Source organism: Scyliorhinus canicula, chromosome 16, assembly GCF_902713615.1.
Source record: "Scyliorhinus canicula chromosome 16, sScyCan1.1, whole genome shotgun sequence".
Classification (NCBI taxonomy): domain Eukaryota; kingdom Metazoa; phylum Chordata; class Chondrichthyes; order Carcharhiniformes; family Scyliorhinidae; genus Scyliorhinus; species Scyliorhinus canicula.
In genome coordinates, this window is record NC_052161.1 from 89,481,860 (window position 1) to 89,498,497 (window position 16,638).

Sequence of the window (16,638 nt, forward strand, 5' to 3'; positions counted from 1 at the left end):
ATTTACCTCTCACTAATACGTCCACTCATTTCCAAGTGGAAGTAAATCCTGTCTTGAAGAATCCTCTCCAATAATTTCCCTACGACTGACATAAGGGGCGGCATTCTCCCCTACCCAGCGTGACGGAGGGTCCCGGAGTAGGGGAGTGGCGCCAACCACTCAGGGGTCGTGCCTCCCCAAAGGTGGGGAATTCTCCCCACCTTTGGGGGCCAGCCCCGCGCCGGAGCGGTTGCCACCAGAAGACTGGCGCAAAAGAACGGCGCCCCCGGCAGCGGGGCTGGCCGAAAGGCTTTCGCTGGTCCGCGCATGCGCCGGCAGTGACGCTAGCGGCAGCTGGCCACTGACGTCACTGTCGGTGCATGCGCGATGTGGGGTTCTCTTCCGCCTCCACCATGGCAGAGGCTGTGGCGGCCGTGGAAGAACATAGTGCAGCCAGGGCACTGGCCCGCAGTCTGAGCGGTGGCCCCAATCGCGGGCCAGGCCACCGTTGGAGCACCCCCCGGGGTTCGATCGCCCCCCGCCCCCCCCAGGACCCCGGGGGCCTGCTCGCGCCGCTGAGCCCGCCATTCCAGAGGAGGTTTAAACCTCGGCGGCGGGAGAGGCCTCCCAGCGGCGGGACTTCGGCCCATCCGGGCCGGAGAATCACCGCAGGGGCCTCTCCGATCGGAGTGGCGAGTTTCCGCCGCCGCCACTTCCTGGGTGGTGGAGAATCTCTGCCACGGCGGGGGCGGGATTTTAGGCGCCCCCAGGCGATTCTCCGACCCTGCTGAGGGTCGGAGAATTTCGCCCAAGGCCTGTAATTAGCTGGATTATTCTTGCTATCCTTCTGAAACAAAGGAACAGCATTAGCTATTCTCCAAAACTCTGGGACGTCCCCTGTAGCCAGTGAGGATACAAAGATTTCTCTCAAGGCTCCAGCAATTTCCTCCCTTGCTTCCCTCAGTATTCTGGGGTATATCCATCAGGCCCTGGGGGCTTGTCTACCTTAATATTTGTCAAGACCTCCTCCTTTTTAATCTCAACGTGACCCAAACTATCTACATACCCTTTCCCAGACTCATCATCCATCAAGTCCTTTTCTTTGGTGAATGGTGATGCAAAGTGTTCACTTAATACCTTGCCCATTTCCTCTGGCTCCACGCATCGATTCACTCCCTGTTCTTGAGTGGACCAACCTTGTCCCTGGCTACCCTCTTATATATGTATAAAAAACCTTGGGATTGTCCTTAATCTGCTGGCCAATGACTTTTTGTGACCCCTTTTAGCACTCCCGACTCCTTGCTTAAGATTCTTTTTGTTTTCCTTGTATTCCACACTTGCTTTGAGTGTTCCCAGCCTCTTAGCCTTGATAAATGCTTTCTTTTTGACTAGGCTCACAATATTTCTTGTCATCTGATGTTCCTGAAACTTGCCATACTTATCCTTCATCCTTACAGGAATGTGCCTGTCCTGTCAACTTACACTTGAAAGCCTCCCACATGCCGGATATTGATTTGCCTCAAACATCTTCCCCCAATCTACATTCTTCAGTTCCTGTCAGATATTGTTGTAATTAGCCTTTCCTCAATTTAGCACCTTCACCTGAGGACTGCACTTATCTTTATCCATCAGTATCTTAAAGCTTACTGAATTGTGGTCACTATTCCCAAACTGCTCCCCTATTGAAACATCGACCACCTAGCCAGGGTCATTCCCCAATAACAGGTCTAGTCTGGCCCCATAGATAACTGAGAGATAGTTGGACTATCTACATATTGTTTCAAGAAGCCCTCTTGGATTCTCCTCACAAACTCTGCCCTATCCATGCCCCTAACACTAAGTGAGCCCCAGTCAATGTAGGGGAAGTTAAAATTACTCACCATAACAACCCTATTACTTTTACATCTTGCCAAAATCTGCCTACATATCTGTTCCTCTATCTCCTGCTGGCTGTTGTGAAGCCTACAGTAAACCCTCAACATTGTGACTACACCCTTTCTATTCCTGAGCTCTACCCGGATTGCCTTGCAGTAAGAGCCCTCTGAGGGGTCCTCCCGAAGTATAGCTGTGATATTCTCCTTAACCAGTAGTGAAACTCCCCACCCCTTTGACACCCCCTCTATCCCGCCTGAAACATCTGCCAATCCTGTCCTGCCCTTCCCAAGTCTCTGTTATGGGAACAATAAATGATCTCTCCCTCAGTCTCTCCACCTCCCCCTATACTCTACCTCACCCTCAATGATACGGCCCTCAGTCCTCTCCCCATCAAAATCCCCCTCAGTACCCACCCTCCCTCCCTCTTCGAATATCTCGCAAAGTGCCTCCTCTCTCCCAATAACTTATCTCATCCTGGACGATATCTCCCTCAGCCCTCCTGCCGATACCCTCGCTCACCCTGAATAATATATCCCTCAGTCTCCCCCTCTCCCCCAACACCCGACCTCATTCTCAATGTTATCTCCCTCAGTCCCTCTCCTCAATACCCCCTCACCCTGAATGATATCTCCCTCAGTCTCCTCCCCCTATAACTTTCCTCACCCTGAAGGATCTCTCCCTCAGTCCCTCAAACCTGACACCCTCCCTCTCCCTCAATTATCTCTCCGTCAGACACTCACCCCACCGATACCCTCCCTCACCTGAACGATCTCTTCCTCAGTCCCTCCCCGATACCCCCTCTCCCCAAACAATCGTTCCTTCAGTCCCTCCCTTAAAACTCCCCCTCACCCTGAAGGGTCTCTCCCTCACTTCCTCACCAGGGGCAGCAGGGTAGTATGGTGGTTAGCATAAATGCTTCACAGCTCCAGGGTCCCAGGTTCGATTCCCGGCTGGGTCACTGTCTGTGTGGAGTCTGCACGTCCTCCCCGTGTGTGCGTGGGTTTCCTCCGGGTGCTCCGGTTTCCTCCCACAGTCCAAAGATGTGCGGGTTAGGTGGATTGGCCATGCTAAATTGCCCGTAGTGTCCTAATAAAAGTAAGGTTAAGGGGGGGGTTGTTGGGTTACGGGTATAGGGTGGATACGTGGGTTTGAGTAGGGCGATCATGGCTCGGCACAACATTGAGGGCCGAAGGGCCTGTTCTGTGCTGTACTGTTCTATGTTCTATATTCTATATCCTTCCTCGCCCTGAATGACCTTGCCCTCAGTCCCTCCCCGAAACCCTCCAGGAGCCTGAATGATCTCTCCCTCAGTCCCTCCCTTATACCCTTCCTCGCCCTGAATGGCCTTGCCCTCAGTCCCTCCCCGATACCCTCCAGGAGCCTGAGTGATTTCTCCCTCAGTCCCTCCCTGATACCCTTCCTCGCCCTGAATGATCGCTCCCTCAGTCCCTCTGCTGACACCCTCCCTCACTCTGAATGATCGCTCCCTCAGTCCCTCCCCGATACCCTCCCTCACTCTGAATGATCGCTCCCTCAGTCCCTCCCCAATACCCTCCCTCACTCTGAATGATCGCTCCCTCAGTCCCTCCCCAATACCCTCCCTCACTCTGAATGATTGCTCCCTCAGTCCCTCCCCATACCCTCCCTCACCCTGAATGATCGCTCCCTCAGTCCCTCCCCGATACCCTCCCTCACTCTGAACGATCTCTCCCTCACTTTCTCCCTCGACACCCTCCCTCACCCTGAACGATCTCTCCCTCACTCTCTCCCCGATATCCTCCCTCACCCTGAATGATCGCTCCCTCAGTCCCTGCCTGATACCCTCCCTCACTCTGAATGATCGTTCCCTCAGTCCCTCCCCGATACCCTCCCTCGCTCTGAACGATCTCTCCCTCACTCTCTCCCCCGGCACCCTCCCTCACCCGGAACGATCTCTCCCTCAGTCCCTCCCCGATATCCTCCCTCACCCTGAATGATCTCTCCCTCACTCTCTCCCTCGACACCCTCCCTCACCCTGAACGATCTCTCCCTCACTCTCTCCCCGATACCCTCCCTCACCCTGAATGGTCGCCCCCCTCAGTCCCTCCCCGATATCCTCCCTCACCCTGAATGGTCGCTCCCTCAGTCCCTCCCCGACACCCTTCCTCACCCTGAATGGTCGCTCCCTCAGTCCTTCCCCGATACCTTTCTTCGCCCTGAACGATCTCTCCCTCACTCTCTCCCCCAACACCCTCCCTCACCCTGAATTGTCATTCCCTCAGTCTCTCCCCGATACCCTTCCTCACCCTGAATTGTCGCTCCCTCAGTCCCTCCCTGACACCCTCCCTCACCCTGAATGATCTCTCCCTCAGTCCCTCCCCAATACCCTCCCTCACTCTGAACGATCTTTCCCTCAGTCCCTCAACTCTGATACCACCTCACCCTGAAATTCAAATTCAACAACAACCTCAACATTGAAAAACACCAACAAATTCAACAACAACCTCAACATTTAAAACACTGATAAATTAAGCTGGGGGCTAATACCGGGAAGCTAGATTGAACTCAGGTCTTTAATAGGTGCACAATTCTAATGGTGGTTATTATAGGGTTGGCAGATTTGTGTGTAAGGAGAACGAGGCGGTCAGAGATACCCCCAGTTGGGTAACTTGGCTCCACGCTGATGAAGTGAAATGTAGTAAGAAGTCTAACAACACCAGATTAAAGTCCAACAGGTTTGTTTCGAATCAGTAGCTTTCGGGGCACTGATCCTTCCTCAGGTGAATGAAGAGGTGAGTTCCAGAAACATTTATATCGACAAAGTCAAATATGCAATACGATACTTTGAAATTGAGTCTTTGCAGGTAATTAGGTTGTTACAGGTCCCTCATCCTAGCTTGGCTTGAGACAATTCACACCTCTTTAATCTGCTCCATCTGTACCTTAGGTACCGTAGGGGCCTCACGGTAGCATGGTGGTTAGCATCAATGCTTCACAGCTCCAGGGTCCCAGGTTCGATTCCCAGCTGGGTCACTGTCTGTGTGGAGTCTGCACGTCCTCCCCGTGTGTGCGTGGGTTTCCTCCGGGTGCTCCGGTTTCCTCCCACAGTCCAAAGATGTGCGGGTTAGGTGGATTGGCCATGCTAAATTGCCCGTAGTGTAAGGTTAATGGGAGGATTGTTGGGATACGGGTTACGTGGGTTTAAGTAGGGTGATCATTGCTCGGCACAACATCGAGGGCCGAAGGGCCTGTTCTGTGCTGTACTGTTCTATGTTCTATGTTCTATGTACCTGTAACGACTTAATTACCCGCAAAGATTCGCATTCAAAGTATCGTATTGCATCTTTGGCTTTGTCTATATAAATGTTTCTGGAATCCTGGTGTTGTAAGACTACTTATTGTACTCACCCCAGTCCAACGCCAACATCTCCACATCGAAGTGAAATGTGTTTCCTCTTGTCTCTCCCTGTGCAGCCTCTCAGACAGAAGCTCCCCTCGCATTCCCCAGGTTATCCTGACACCTCCAGAGAATCCCGATCCCGAGACTGATGACGAGCGGACCAAGAAGGGCCGTGTCTCTCCAGGTTCACCCCGCCGATGCTTGCCTGGCCGCAGTCGCTCCCCAGGAAGGGTGGGCGCTCAGAGGGTCATCGAGAGGCGGCTGAGGAAGGAGAACGGAACTCCCAAACAAAGCCAGCGTGCGGAGGGCCCAGAAATCCAGTTGCAGGATGTTGACCGTGAGCAGGCCGAACCCACGGATGGGCCAGTAATCCAGCCCCAGGATGTTGGCCGTGAGCAGGCCGAACCCACGGAAGGGCCAATATTTCAGTACCAGGATGTTGGCCGTGAGCAGGCCGAACCCACGGAGGGGCCAGTAATCCAGCCCCAGGATGTTGGCCGTGAGCAGGCCGTACCCATGGAGGGGCCAGTAATCCAGCCCCAGGATGTTGATTTTGAGAAGGCTGAACCCACAAAAGGGCCATTAATCCAGTCCCAGGATGTTGGCCGTGAGCAAGTCGAATCCTCGGAGGGGCCAGTAATCCAGTCCCAGTTTTCAAACAGAGTCCACGAAGAGACTGCAGAGAGTTTAAAAATCCAGGCCCCGGTGTCAGACAGGGCTCAGGACAATCCCGATTCAGGGTCCAATTCGCAGCCGCAGTCCCCAGACTGGAACCTCCCCGAGGTGCGGGAGCGAGAGGATCCAAGCTCCTCTGGGCCCTGTCAAGTGATGGAAATCCTCAGGAGAGCCAAGGCAATGAAGGGCAGGCTGCCTGGGCAAGCCGGAGACGCCCAGGACGCGGTGGAGGGAGAGAAGCCGGGAGCGGTAACCTCACCCCAACGGATCCTCACACTCGCTGAACTCCAACGTATTCGCTCGCCTCTGAATCTTAACTCTACATTAACCATATCGTAAGCAAGTATTTACACTCTAAATCTCCCCTTTACACTGGCCCCATCAAACACTCCCAGGACAGGTACAGCACGGGGTTAGATACAGAGTAAAGCTCCCTCTACACTGTCCCCATCAAACACTCCCAGGACAGGTACAGCATGGGGTTCGATACAGAGTAAAGCTCCCTCTGCACTGTCCCCATCAAACACTCCCAGGACAGGTACAGCACGGGGTTAGATACAGAGTAAAGCTCCCTCTACACTGTTCCCATCAAACACTCCCAGGACAGGCACAGCACAGTGTTAGATACAGAGTAAAGCTCCCTCTACACTGTCCCCAACAAACACTCCCAGGACAGGTACAACACAGGGTTAGATACAGAGTAAAGCTCCCTCTACACTGTCCCCATCAAACACTCCCAGGACAGGTACAGCACGGGGTTAGACACAGAGTAAAGCTCCTTCCACTCTGTCCCATCAAACACTCCCAGGACAGGTACAGCACGGGGTTAGATACAGAGTAAAGCTCCCTCTACACTGTCCCCATCAAACACTCCCAGGACAGGTACAGCACGGGGTTAGGTACAGAGTAAAGTTCCCTCTACACTGTCCCCATCAAACACTCCCAGGACAGGTACAGCACAGAGTTAGATACAGAGAAAAGCTCCCTCCACACTGTCCCCATCAATCACTCCCAGGTCAGGTACAGCACAGTGTTAGATACAGAGCAAGTTCCACATTGTCACCATCAAACACTCCGAGGACAGGTACAACATGGGGTTTGATACAGAGTAAAGCTCCCTCCACACTATCCACATCAATCACTCCCAGGACAGGTACAGCACGGGGTTAGATACAGAGTAAAGCTCCCTCTCCATTGTCCCCGTCAAGCACTGGCAGTGTCTGGGGAGTTTGGGCGGAGGATGGGGGATGTTCTTTGATGGTTCCTTGTGATCAGACAGCTGGGAACAACCTGGTGTGGAGGGAAGATGATGTGGTTTAGTTTGGGAAGAAGGCGAGGGGAGTTGGACAGCCCTGCAGCACAACATATTACTTTGGATTGTCAATGCGTTTCATGAACGGTATTCCCGCCATCTCTCCACAGGGAGGTTTAACATTTACTGATAAACTCACTACCTGAACTTACTGAATGAATGGAACCCAGACTGAAGAGGAGAATCGAAGGAATTAGGAGTAAATCCTGAACTGCGGGACAAAACCCAAGTTTATACCTGTTGCCCAGCTCCCCCCTCCTCCCTCACTTAGCTCTCTCTCTCCCTCTTTCTGTCGCTCTCTGTCTCTCTGTTTCTCTCTCTATCCCTGTTTCCCTCTCTCTCTCTCCCCCTTGCTCTCTGTCTCTCTGACTCTCTCTGTCTCCTTCTCTCTCTGTCACTCTCTCTCTGTCTGTCTCTCTCCCTGTGGCTCCTTCTCTATCTGTCTGTCTCTGTCTCCCTCTCTATCCCTGTCACTCTCTATCTCCAGCCCTCTCTTGGTCTGTCTCTCTCTGCCTCTGTCTCTGTCTCTCTGTTTCTGCCTCGCTGTCTCTGTCTCTCTGTCGCTATCTCTCTTCCGCTTCTCTCTTTTTCTGCCTCTCTGTGACGGTCTCTGATAGACTGGTGATCCTCTGTTCTGTGTGAAAACCCAGCCTGGGGCAGTTTAAATTGTAATGAAACATCTACACTCAGTGACTCGAGCTCTTGTAAATAAATCAGCAAAATTACTGTATTAAAAACCCCTTTCTACTGTAACCGGGTTTAGCATTCTTGATACAGCTGGGAGGAGTGAATGAGAGGGTTAATCCCCCTCCTATAGGGGAAGGGGCTGCCTGGTGTGTATAACTGGGAAGAGGTGGGTGAGGGGGTTAATCCCCCTCTGATAGGGTAAGGGGCTGCCTGGTGTGTGTAATTGGGGGGAGATGGTTGAGGGGGTTAATCCCCCTCCGATATGGGAAGGGGCTGCCTGGTGTGTGTAACTGGGAGGAGGTGGGTGAGGGGGTTAATTTCCCTCCTCCCTCCGATAGGGGAAGGGGCTGCCTGGTGTGTGTAACTGGGAGGAGGTGGGTGAGAGGGTTAATCCCCTCCTCCCTCTGATAGGGGAAGGGGCTGCTTTGTGCGTGTACCTGGGAGGAGGGGGTGAGAGGGTTAATCCCCCCTCCGATAGGGGAAGGGGCTGCCTGGTGTGTGTAACTGGGAGGAGGTGGATGAAAGGGTTAATCCCCCTCCGATAGGGGAAGGGGCTGCCTGGTGTCTGTAACTGGGAGAAGGTGGGTGAGAGGGTTAATCCCCCTCCGATAGGGAAAGGGGTTGCCTGGTCTGTATAGCTGGGAGGAGCTGGGTAAGACGCATTAATTCCACAATGTTTATCAACTGACTATTAATTTTGTTCAGTATTATTATGTCTAGATGCTTCCCCACCGTTGTGGTTCAACCAATTGGACAGTAATTATTGGGCTGAGGTTTAATATCCTTTATTTAAAATGAGTGTATGCTTTGCAAATAAGGTGGGAGTCTTCATCCCAGCGCACCCCCAGGATCAAACGTGTGAAAGAGAGAGACCGACAAGATGGGGCACCACATGTGGCTGATTTTGTTGGTGGTGAGGAAGAGGGAAACTGAATTATCAGAAACTCACATATCTGAAATGAACAAATTCTCTGTGAAATTAACACACACTCAGTGAAATTAATCCACAGACAATGAAATTAACACACACAGTGAAATTAACACAGTGAAATTAATACATAGTTAAATTAACAATGTCAAATTAACACAAATTCACACACAGTGAAATTCGCGCAATCCAATTAACGAGTACAATTAACACAGCAAAATTATCAACGTGAAATTAACACGTAGTGAAATTAATAGTGAAATTAACACACACTGAAATTAACACAGTGGGTGGGATTCTCCGACCCCCCCCCCCGCCAGGCCGCAGAATCGGTGGGGGGGGGGGGGGGGGGGCGGCGTGAATTCCGCCCCGCTGCTCCGACGCCGGTTGTCGAATTCTGCAGCGGCGGTTTTCGGGTAGGGGGTGAGGGTCACACTGCGCCGGTTGGGGGCCGTTGGCATCGCCCCCCCCCCCCCCCCCCAGCAATATTCCGGGCCCCGATGGGTCGAGCGGCCGCCCGTTTTTGGACAGTCCCGTCGGCGTGAAATAGTCATGGTCCATCCCGGCGGGACCAAGTTTGGAGGGCGACTAGCGGAGTCCTTGGGGGGGGTGTGGCGCAAGGGGATTGGGCCCTGGGGGGGCCCATGGTGGTCTGGTCCGTGATCGGGTACCACCAGTCTGCGGGCGGGCCTGTGGCGTGGGGGCACTCTTTCCATCCGCGCCGGCCTCTGTAAGGATCCGCTGTGTCCAGCGCAGAGAACAAACCCCCTGCGCATGCGCAGGAAACATGCCGGTGGTTCTGCGCATGCGCCAACTCGTGTCAGCCCACGGCGGCCCTTCGCCATCGGTTGGCGCGGCACTAACCCCTCCGGCGCCGGCCTAGCCCCCGGAAGTGCGGAGGATTCTGCAACTTCCGGGTGGCCCGACGCCGGAGTGGTTCTTGGAGCCGGCGTCGGGCCATCGTGCCAAGTGCGGGAGAATCCCGCCCAGTGAAATTAACACGCTGTGAAATTAACACACACTGAAATTAACACAGTGAAATTAACACAGTGCAATTAAGTCAGCAAAATTAACACCGTTAAATTAACACGCAGTGAAACTAATACAGTGAATTTATCACAGTGAAATTAACACGCAGTGAAAATCCTAAAATGGGCCTGGAAAACGAGCACGTGGGAAGGGAAGAACATAAGGGTGTATCAAGACATTGGGGCGGACCTGGCCCAAAGAAGGGCTGAGTTCAACAAGGCGAAATCATAATTACAAAAAAACAAGGTGAAATTTGGGATGTTATTCCTGGCCAAATACTGGGTAACATTTCAGGGCTGTATTTTAACACCCCAGCAGAGGCTGATGAGTTCATTAGAGCGAACAAACTGGGGGAGGAGCAGACGCAACTGCAACGAAAGACATGGGGACAGAAAAGGAAGGGAAAACCGGAACAAAGAGTGGAGGACAGACCGCAAACAAGGACAATGGGATCATGAACTGTGCACATGTGTTTAATGTCTTGCACGGGACGGTGCTGCCTCATTTCAGAGTGTGGTGAATTATAAAGCCAGTAATTCACACTGTTATTATATATGATGTACTGTGTCTATGTGAGCTCTGTCTGTGAGCCATTGTGCGGCTCTGCCCATAGGGGGAGATGAGGAGTTTGTACTGGGCTCCACCCTTGGCTCTGCCCATGGCTCCTCCCACTAACCGGAAGTATAAAGATCTGCAGTCGTGAGCCTGCTGCCAGTTCATCTCGTCGCAGGCAGGCTCAGTTGTAAGACTATTAAAACCACTGTTCACTTCCAATCACGTGCCTTGTGAATTGATGTTCTCATCAATTTAATAGTCTTAGGAAACTTGAAGAAAACGACTATGGAATCAGCCCTCAAACGTGGCCGACTAGAACTCGACCTGCAGGCTGCGAGGTGAAATAAATCTTTCTACACTGGCTCAGATGTTTCAAGGCCTACCTGGCTGAATCAAGCACTTCAGACACTACGGAGGAGCAGAAACTCAGCCTACTGCACGCAAGGGTGAGCCACCGTATCTCTACTCAACTTAACAGTACTACCTCGTATAGGGTGGCCCTGGCCATGCTCGATCGAATGTACGTGAGGCCCATCAACGAGGTCTACGCGCGGCACATTTTTACGACCCGCCGCCAGCGCCCCGCGGAGTCGCTGGACGAATTCCTGCGAGATCTAAAAGCCTCAGCTCGGGGCTGCAATTATCAAGCTGTATCAGCCGACTAGCATATGGAGCTCGCTGTCCGAGATGTGTACGTGGCAGGGCTCAGGTCAAACTATGTGCGCCAGTGGTTGCTTGAAAAAGGGGCCCAGATCTTGGAGGACACTGTAGAGTTAGCTACAACCATGGAGGTCTCGTTCTACAGCCTCACTTCGTTCCCTGCGGAACAAGCGACCCCATCCTGGGCCCCCGACCAGCGACTGCCCCAGGCCTGCGCCGCGTGGCCACCCACCCACTACGCAGCCCGTGTGTGCCATTTTTGTGGGCAGCCCCAACACCCACGGCAGCACTGCCCGGCCCGCAACGCGACCTGCAGCAGCTGCAGTCGCAAAGGACACTATGCCCGGGTCTGCCTGGCGAAGAAATCCCCCTCTCCAAACTTTCCTGCAGCCCAGAGCACTCGCTTCCAAAACTCGAAGGCCTGCAGGCCCCGAAATGCTGCGGCCCGTATGCCAACTCGGCCCCCACCCGACACGTGCGACTCATGGGGGCCTCCATCTTGGCAACCCTCCTCCACGCGGCCGGCCACTTGCGACTCTTGGGGGCCGTCATCTTGGGCACCATCTTCCTCGCCGCCCGCCACGTGCGATCTACGGGGGCGGCCATCTTGGGATCCATCCTCTTCAAACTCTGAAACTCACCTCCAAGACTACGACCTCAGCCGACAGTCATCACGGGGCCACTCCAGCACAGCTGATCAAGCCGCCGACTACCCGCAACTCAGCACGGTCACGTTGGACCAGTCGCGTCCGAAACACCTCCGCAACTCGATAATGACCGTTAAAATCAATGGGTACAGTACACCGTGCCTCTTCGACTCCGGGAGCACCGAGAGCTTCGTACACCCAGAACTGGTAAGACGCTGTTCGCTCCCTGTTTTCCCTGTACGGCAAACGGTCTCCCTCGCTTCGGGCTCACACTCTGTTCACCTCCAAGGTCGCACCGTCGCGACCCTAATGATTCAGGGCGCCAGCTACTCGAACTTCCAGCTGTACGTCCTCCCCGAACTCTGCGCCCCACTCTTACTGGGACTCGACTTCCAGTGCAACCTCAAAAGCCTCACACTCAGCTTCGGCGGGCCCCTACCTCCACTCACTATGTGCGTTCTAGCGACGCTAATAATCGACCCCCCTCCACTCTTTGCCAATCTCACACCGGAATGCAAACCCGTAGCCACTCGCAGCAGGCGGTACAGCCTGCAGGACAGGGTATTTATCAGAACCGAGGTCCATAGGCTCCTATGTGAGGGGATCATAGAGGCCAGTAATAGCCCCTGGAGAGCTCAGGTTGTGGTCGTCAAGACCGGGGAAAAATTCTGAATGGTAGTGGACTATAGCCAGACCATTAATCGGTTCACGCTCCTCGATGCGTACCCCCTCCCCAGGATTGCAGATATGGTGAATCAGATCGCCCAGTATCGCATTTCCTCAACGGTGGATCTGAAGTCTGCATACCACCAGCTCCCAATCCGCCCGGAGGACCGCCACTACACGGCGTTCGAGGCAGATGGCCGCCTCTTCCATTTCCTCTGGGTTCCCTTTGGCGTCACGAATGGGGTCTCGGTGTTCCAATGAGCAATGGACCAAATGGTGGACCAGTACGGGCTGCGGGCCACGTTTCCGTACTTGGACAATGTCACCCTCTGCGGCCATGACCAGCAGGACCACGACGCTAACCTCCATCGATTTCTCCAGACTGCCCAGAAACTCAACCTCACGTATAACACGGAGAAATGCGTTTTCCGCACGACCAGGCTAGCCATCCTCGGCTATGTCGTGGAAAACGGAGTCCTGAGCCCCGACCCGGACCGTATTACAACTCTCTATCCCTCATTTTCCCAGGGCTCTCAAAAGGTGCCTGGTATTTTTCTCGTATTATGCCCAGTGGGTCCCTCAGTATACGGACAAAGCCCGCCCACGATTTAAGGCCACACACTATCCTCTGTGAGATGAGGCTCGCCAGGCCTTCACCTGCATCCAGGAGGACATCGCCAAAGCGGCCATGCGGGCGGTGGATGAATCCGTCCCTTTCAGGTTGAGAGCGATGCCTCAGAGGTCGCTCTCCCAGCCACATTGAATCAGGCAGGGAGACCAGTCGCATTTTTCTCCCGAACCCTCTCCGCTTCAGAACTTCGACACTCCTCAGTCGAAAAGGAAGCACAAGCCATCGTGGAAGCTATACGACACTGGAGGCACTACCTCGCAGGTAGGAGGTTCACCCTCATCACCGACCAAAGATCGGTTGCCTTTATGTTTGACAGCTCACAAAGGGGCAAAATTAAAAATGATAAGATCCTATGGTGGAGGATCGAACTCTCCACCTACAAGTACGATATTATGTATCGACCGGAGAAGCTCAACAAGCCCCCAGATGCCCTGTCCCGCGGCACGTGCGCCAGCGCGCAAGATGACCGCCTGAAAGCTATCCACAATGACCTCTGCCATCCGGGGGTCACCCGGCTCGCCCATTACATCAAAGCCCAAAATCTGCCTTTCTCCACCGAGGAGGTAAAAGCCATCACCAGGGATTGTCCGATCTGTGCGGAGAGCAAACCGCACTTCTATAGACCAGACAGGGCCCACCTGGTAAAGGCCTCCCGGCCCTTTGAACGCCTAAGTATCGATTTCAAAGGGCCACTCCCCTCGACCAGTCGGAATGTGTACTTTCTGAACATCATCGACGAGTTCTCCTGCTTCCCCTTTGCTATCCCTTGCCCCGATATGACCTCCCACACAGTCATTAGGGCCCTGCACAGTATCTTCACCCTGTTCGGTTTACACAGCTATGGACACAGCGACAGGGGTTCGTCCTTTATGAACGACGAGCTGCGTCAGTACCTGCTCGACAAGGGCATCGCCTCGAGCAGGACTGCCAGCTATAACCCCAGGGGGAACGGGCAGGTGGAGGGGGAGAATGCGACAGTCTGGAAGACCGTCCTACTGACCCTCCCGTCCAGGAATCTCCCAACCTCCCATTGGCAGGAGGTCCTCCCCAACGCGCTCCATGCTATTAGGTCCCTCCTATGTACAGCCACCAACCAGACCCCTCACGAGTGGCTATTTGTTTTTTCTAGGGGCACTACCACGGGAGTTTCGCTCCCAGCATGGTTGAAGACACCGGGCCCAGTTCTCCTCCGGAAACATTTCTGGGCATACAAAACTGACCCACTCGTAGAAAGAGTGCTCCTACTCCACTCAAACCCCCAATATGCCTTCATCGAATACCCTGACAGCCGTCAGGACACTGTTTCCCTCCGGGACCTGGCGCCTGCAGGATCCAATCCCACCACTACTGCTGCCGAGGTACCCCTCACACTACGCCCCACACAACCCTCCGCGCCCTGCGCCCCCGCTCCTAAACGTTCACTGCCCATGCTCCGCGCCCCCGCGCCTATGGGTTTCCGGTGCTCCCCATCGCCCGTCGCACCGGTCTGGTATGAAGCTCGGACCGAATCACCCCCGGAGTCCACTATCGTACCCTCACCGACCGTCACCACCCAGCCACCAGAAGAGGCTGCAACCCCGGTGCTTCGCCGATCCCAAAGGACGACTCGGCCGCTGGACCGCCTCAATTTGTAGACCCATCACCCCCGCCGGACTTGATTTTTTTACAGGGGGTGAATGTGGTGAATTATAAACCTCGTAATTCACACTGTGTTGGATCATATGGATTGTGTCCTTGTGAGCTCTGTATACGAGCCGTTGCGCGGCTCTGCCCATAGGGGGAGATGAGGAGTTTGTACTGGGCTCCACCCTTGGCTCTGCCCATGTTTCCACCCATGGCTCCTCCCACTAACCGGAAGTATAAAGATCTGCAGTCGTGAGCCTGCTGCCAGTTCATTCCGTCGCAGGCAGGCTCAGTTGTAAGACTATTAAAACCACTGTTCACTTCCAATCACGTGTCTTGTGAATTGAATGTCTCATCACAGAACTTGTCTCCTCTCTTAATGCAATGGAGGGAGTTGAGCGAGGGAAATGAGGGTGAGGAAAGCAACAGGAGGGTGAGACAAGGGCCAATAGGAGGAAGGTTAAATAGGGCCAGAACTGGGCGAATACTGGAAGGAGGGCTACCGTACTAGCAAGGAGGGCCAGCATGGGAGGGCAGGAAGGAAGGAGGGCCACGGTGCGCCTCTCAGGGGAGAGGGAGCGCCTGGCACAAGGAAGGGAGGGGGGGGAGAACACAGCGAGGGGGGGGCGGGGGGGGACAGAGGGACAGGGGCTAGGGGGGGAGAGAAGTCTGGGGGAGAGCACAGAACAAAAGAGAAACAAAGAGAAGGGTGAGATAGTGAAGCAGTGAAGACATAGGCCTCGGCGGGCATGGAGCAGGGCAAGGAACCAAGAAGGCGCCGCAAACAGCCACTTGAGAGGGCATCAGGGCGGAGGGAGACCCTGGAGTGCAGTGGCGCACCCACGTGACGTACACACGGCTGGCGGCTACGTTGGGTTCCCCCTGGACAAAGAGAAACCCCGGAGCGCTGGGGCCTGACCCCATGGTGAGAGCGGCGACCCTGGCTATTTTGGACGGCCCCCTAGCAAAGGGAAGCCCTAGAGTGCAGGGGCGCGTCTATGGGTGATCGCGCAGGACCGGGGGGGAGGTGGGGGGGGGGGGGGGGGTCAAACACCCCCCACCAGGATTGTTACCTGAAATGTAAGGGGCCTCAACGGCCCAGTGAAAAGATCCAAAGACTTTGTCCACCTAAGAAGCCGATAAGCAGACATAATCTACCGACAAGAGATGCACCTGAGGGAGAAGGACCGACTACTGGTGAGGAAGGGCTGGGTGGGACAGACTTACCATTCATGCCAAGGGACAGGGCAGCACGATGGCGCAGTGGGTTAGCACTGCAGCCTCACGGCACTGAGGTCCCAGGTTCTATCCCAGCTCTGGGTCACTGTCCGTGTGGAGTTTGCACATTCTCCCCGTGTTTGCGTGGGTTTCGCCCCCGCAGCCCAAAGATGTGCAGGGTAGGTGGATTGGCCATGCTAAATTGCCCTTAATTGGAAAAAATAATTGGGTAATCAAAATTTATGCTGAGGGACAAGGGCCAGGGGGGTAGCAATATTAATTAGCAAAAGGACGAGGTTTACGGAAACCAAGACAGTCACGGACCCATGGTCAGCGACATCCTTGGAAGGGGCACAGGTCGTACTGGTAAATGTGTATGCTCCCAACTGGGACGACACAGAATTCATAAAGAAAACCATGGCTGAAATCCCCAACCTTGACACACGCCAACTGATTATGGGGGGGGGGGGGGGGGGGGGGGGACTTTAACTGCGTGCTGGACCCACTGACCGACCGATGAAACCCCAGAACGGGGAAAAAGTATGGCATATCGAGGGAGCTAGGAGCCTTCATGGAACAGATGGAGGCGGTGGACCCATGGACGTTCCTGCATCCAGGTGCGCATGATACACACCCTTATCGACTTCTCTGCAGTGGGGAAATCGGTGCGTCCAGGGATCACGGGAACGGACAACTCCGCGATCGTTATCTCCGACCATGCTCCACATTATATCGATGTGAGGTTGGAGACAGGCCGGGCCCAGCTCCCCACGT

The 16,638-nt window shown here is 54.3% G+C and overlaps 1 protein-coding gene across 1 annotated transcript in view; it reads left to right on the top strand.

Moving 5' to 3' along the window:
- LOC119950666 (pleckstrin homology domain-containing family G member 5-like) overlaps window positions 1–7,558 on the top strand; it is a 98,734-nt gene extending 91,176 nt beyond the window's left edge. Inside the window, exons 15-16 of the mRNA XM_038773288.1 lie at window positions 5,308–6,243; window positions 7,331–7,558. Of these exons, the coding sequence (XP_038629216.1) occupies window positions 5,308–6,243; window positions 7,331–7,340 (946 nt within the window). The 3' untranslated portion in view covers window positions 7,341–7,558. The remainder of the gene's footprint in view (window positions 1–5,307; window positions 6,244–7,330) is intronic.
- The last annotated feature ends 9,080 nt before the right edge of the window (window positions 7,559–16,638 follow it).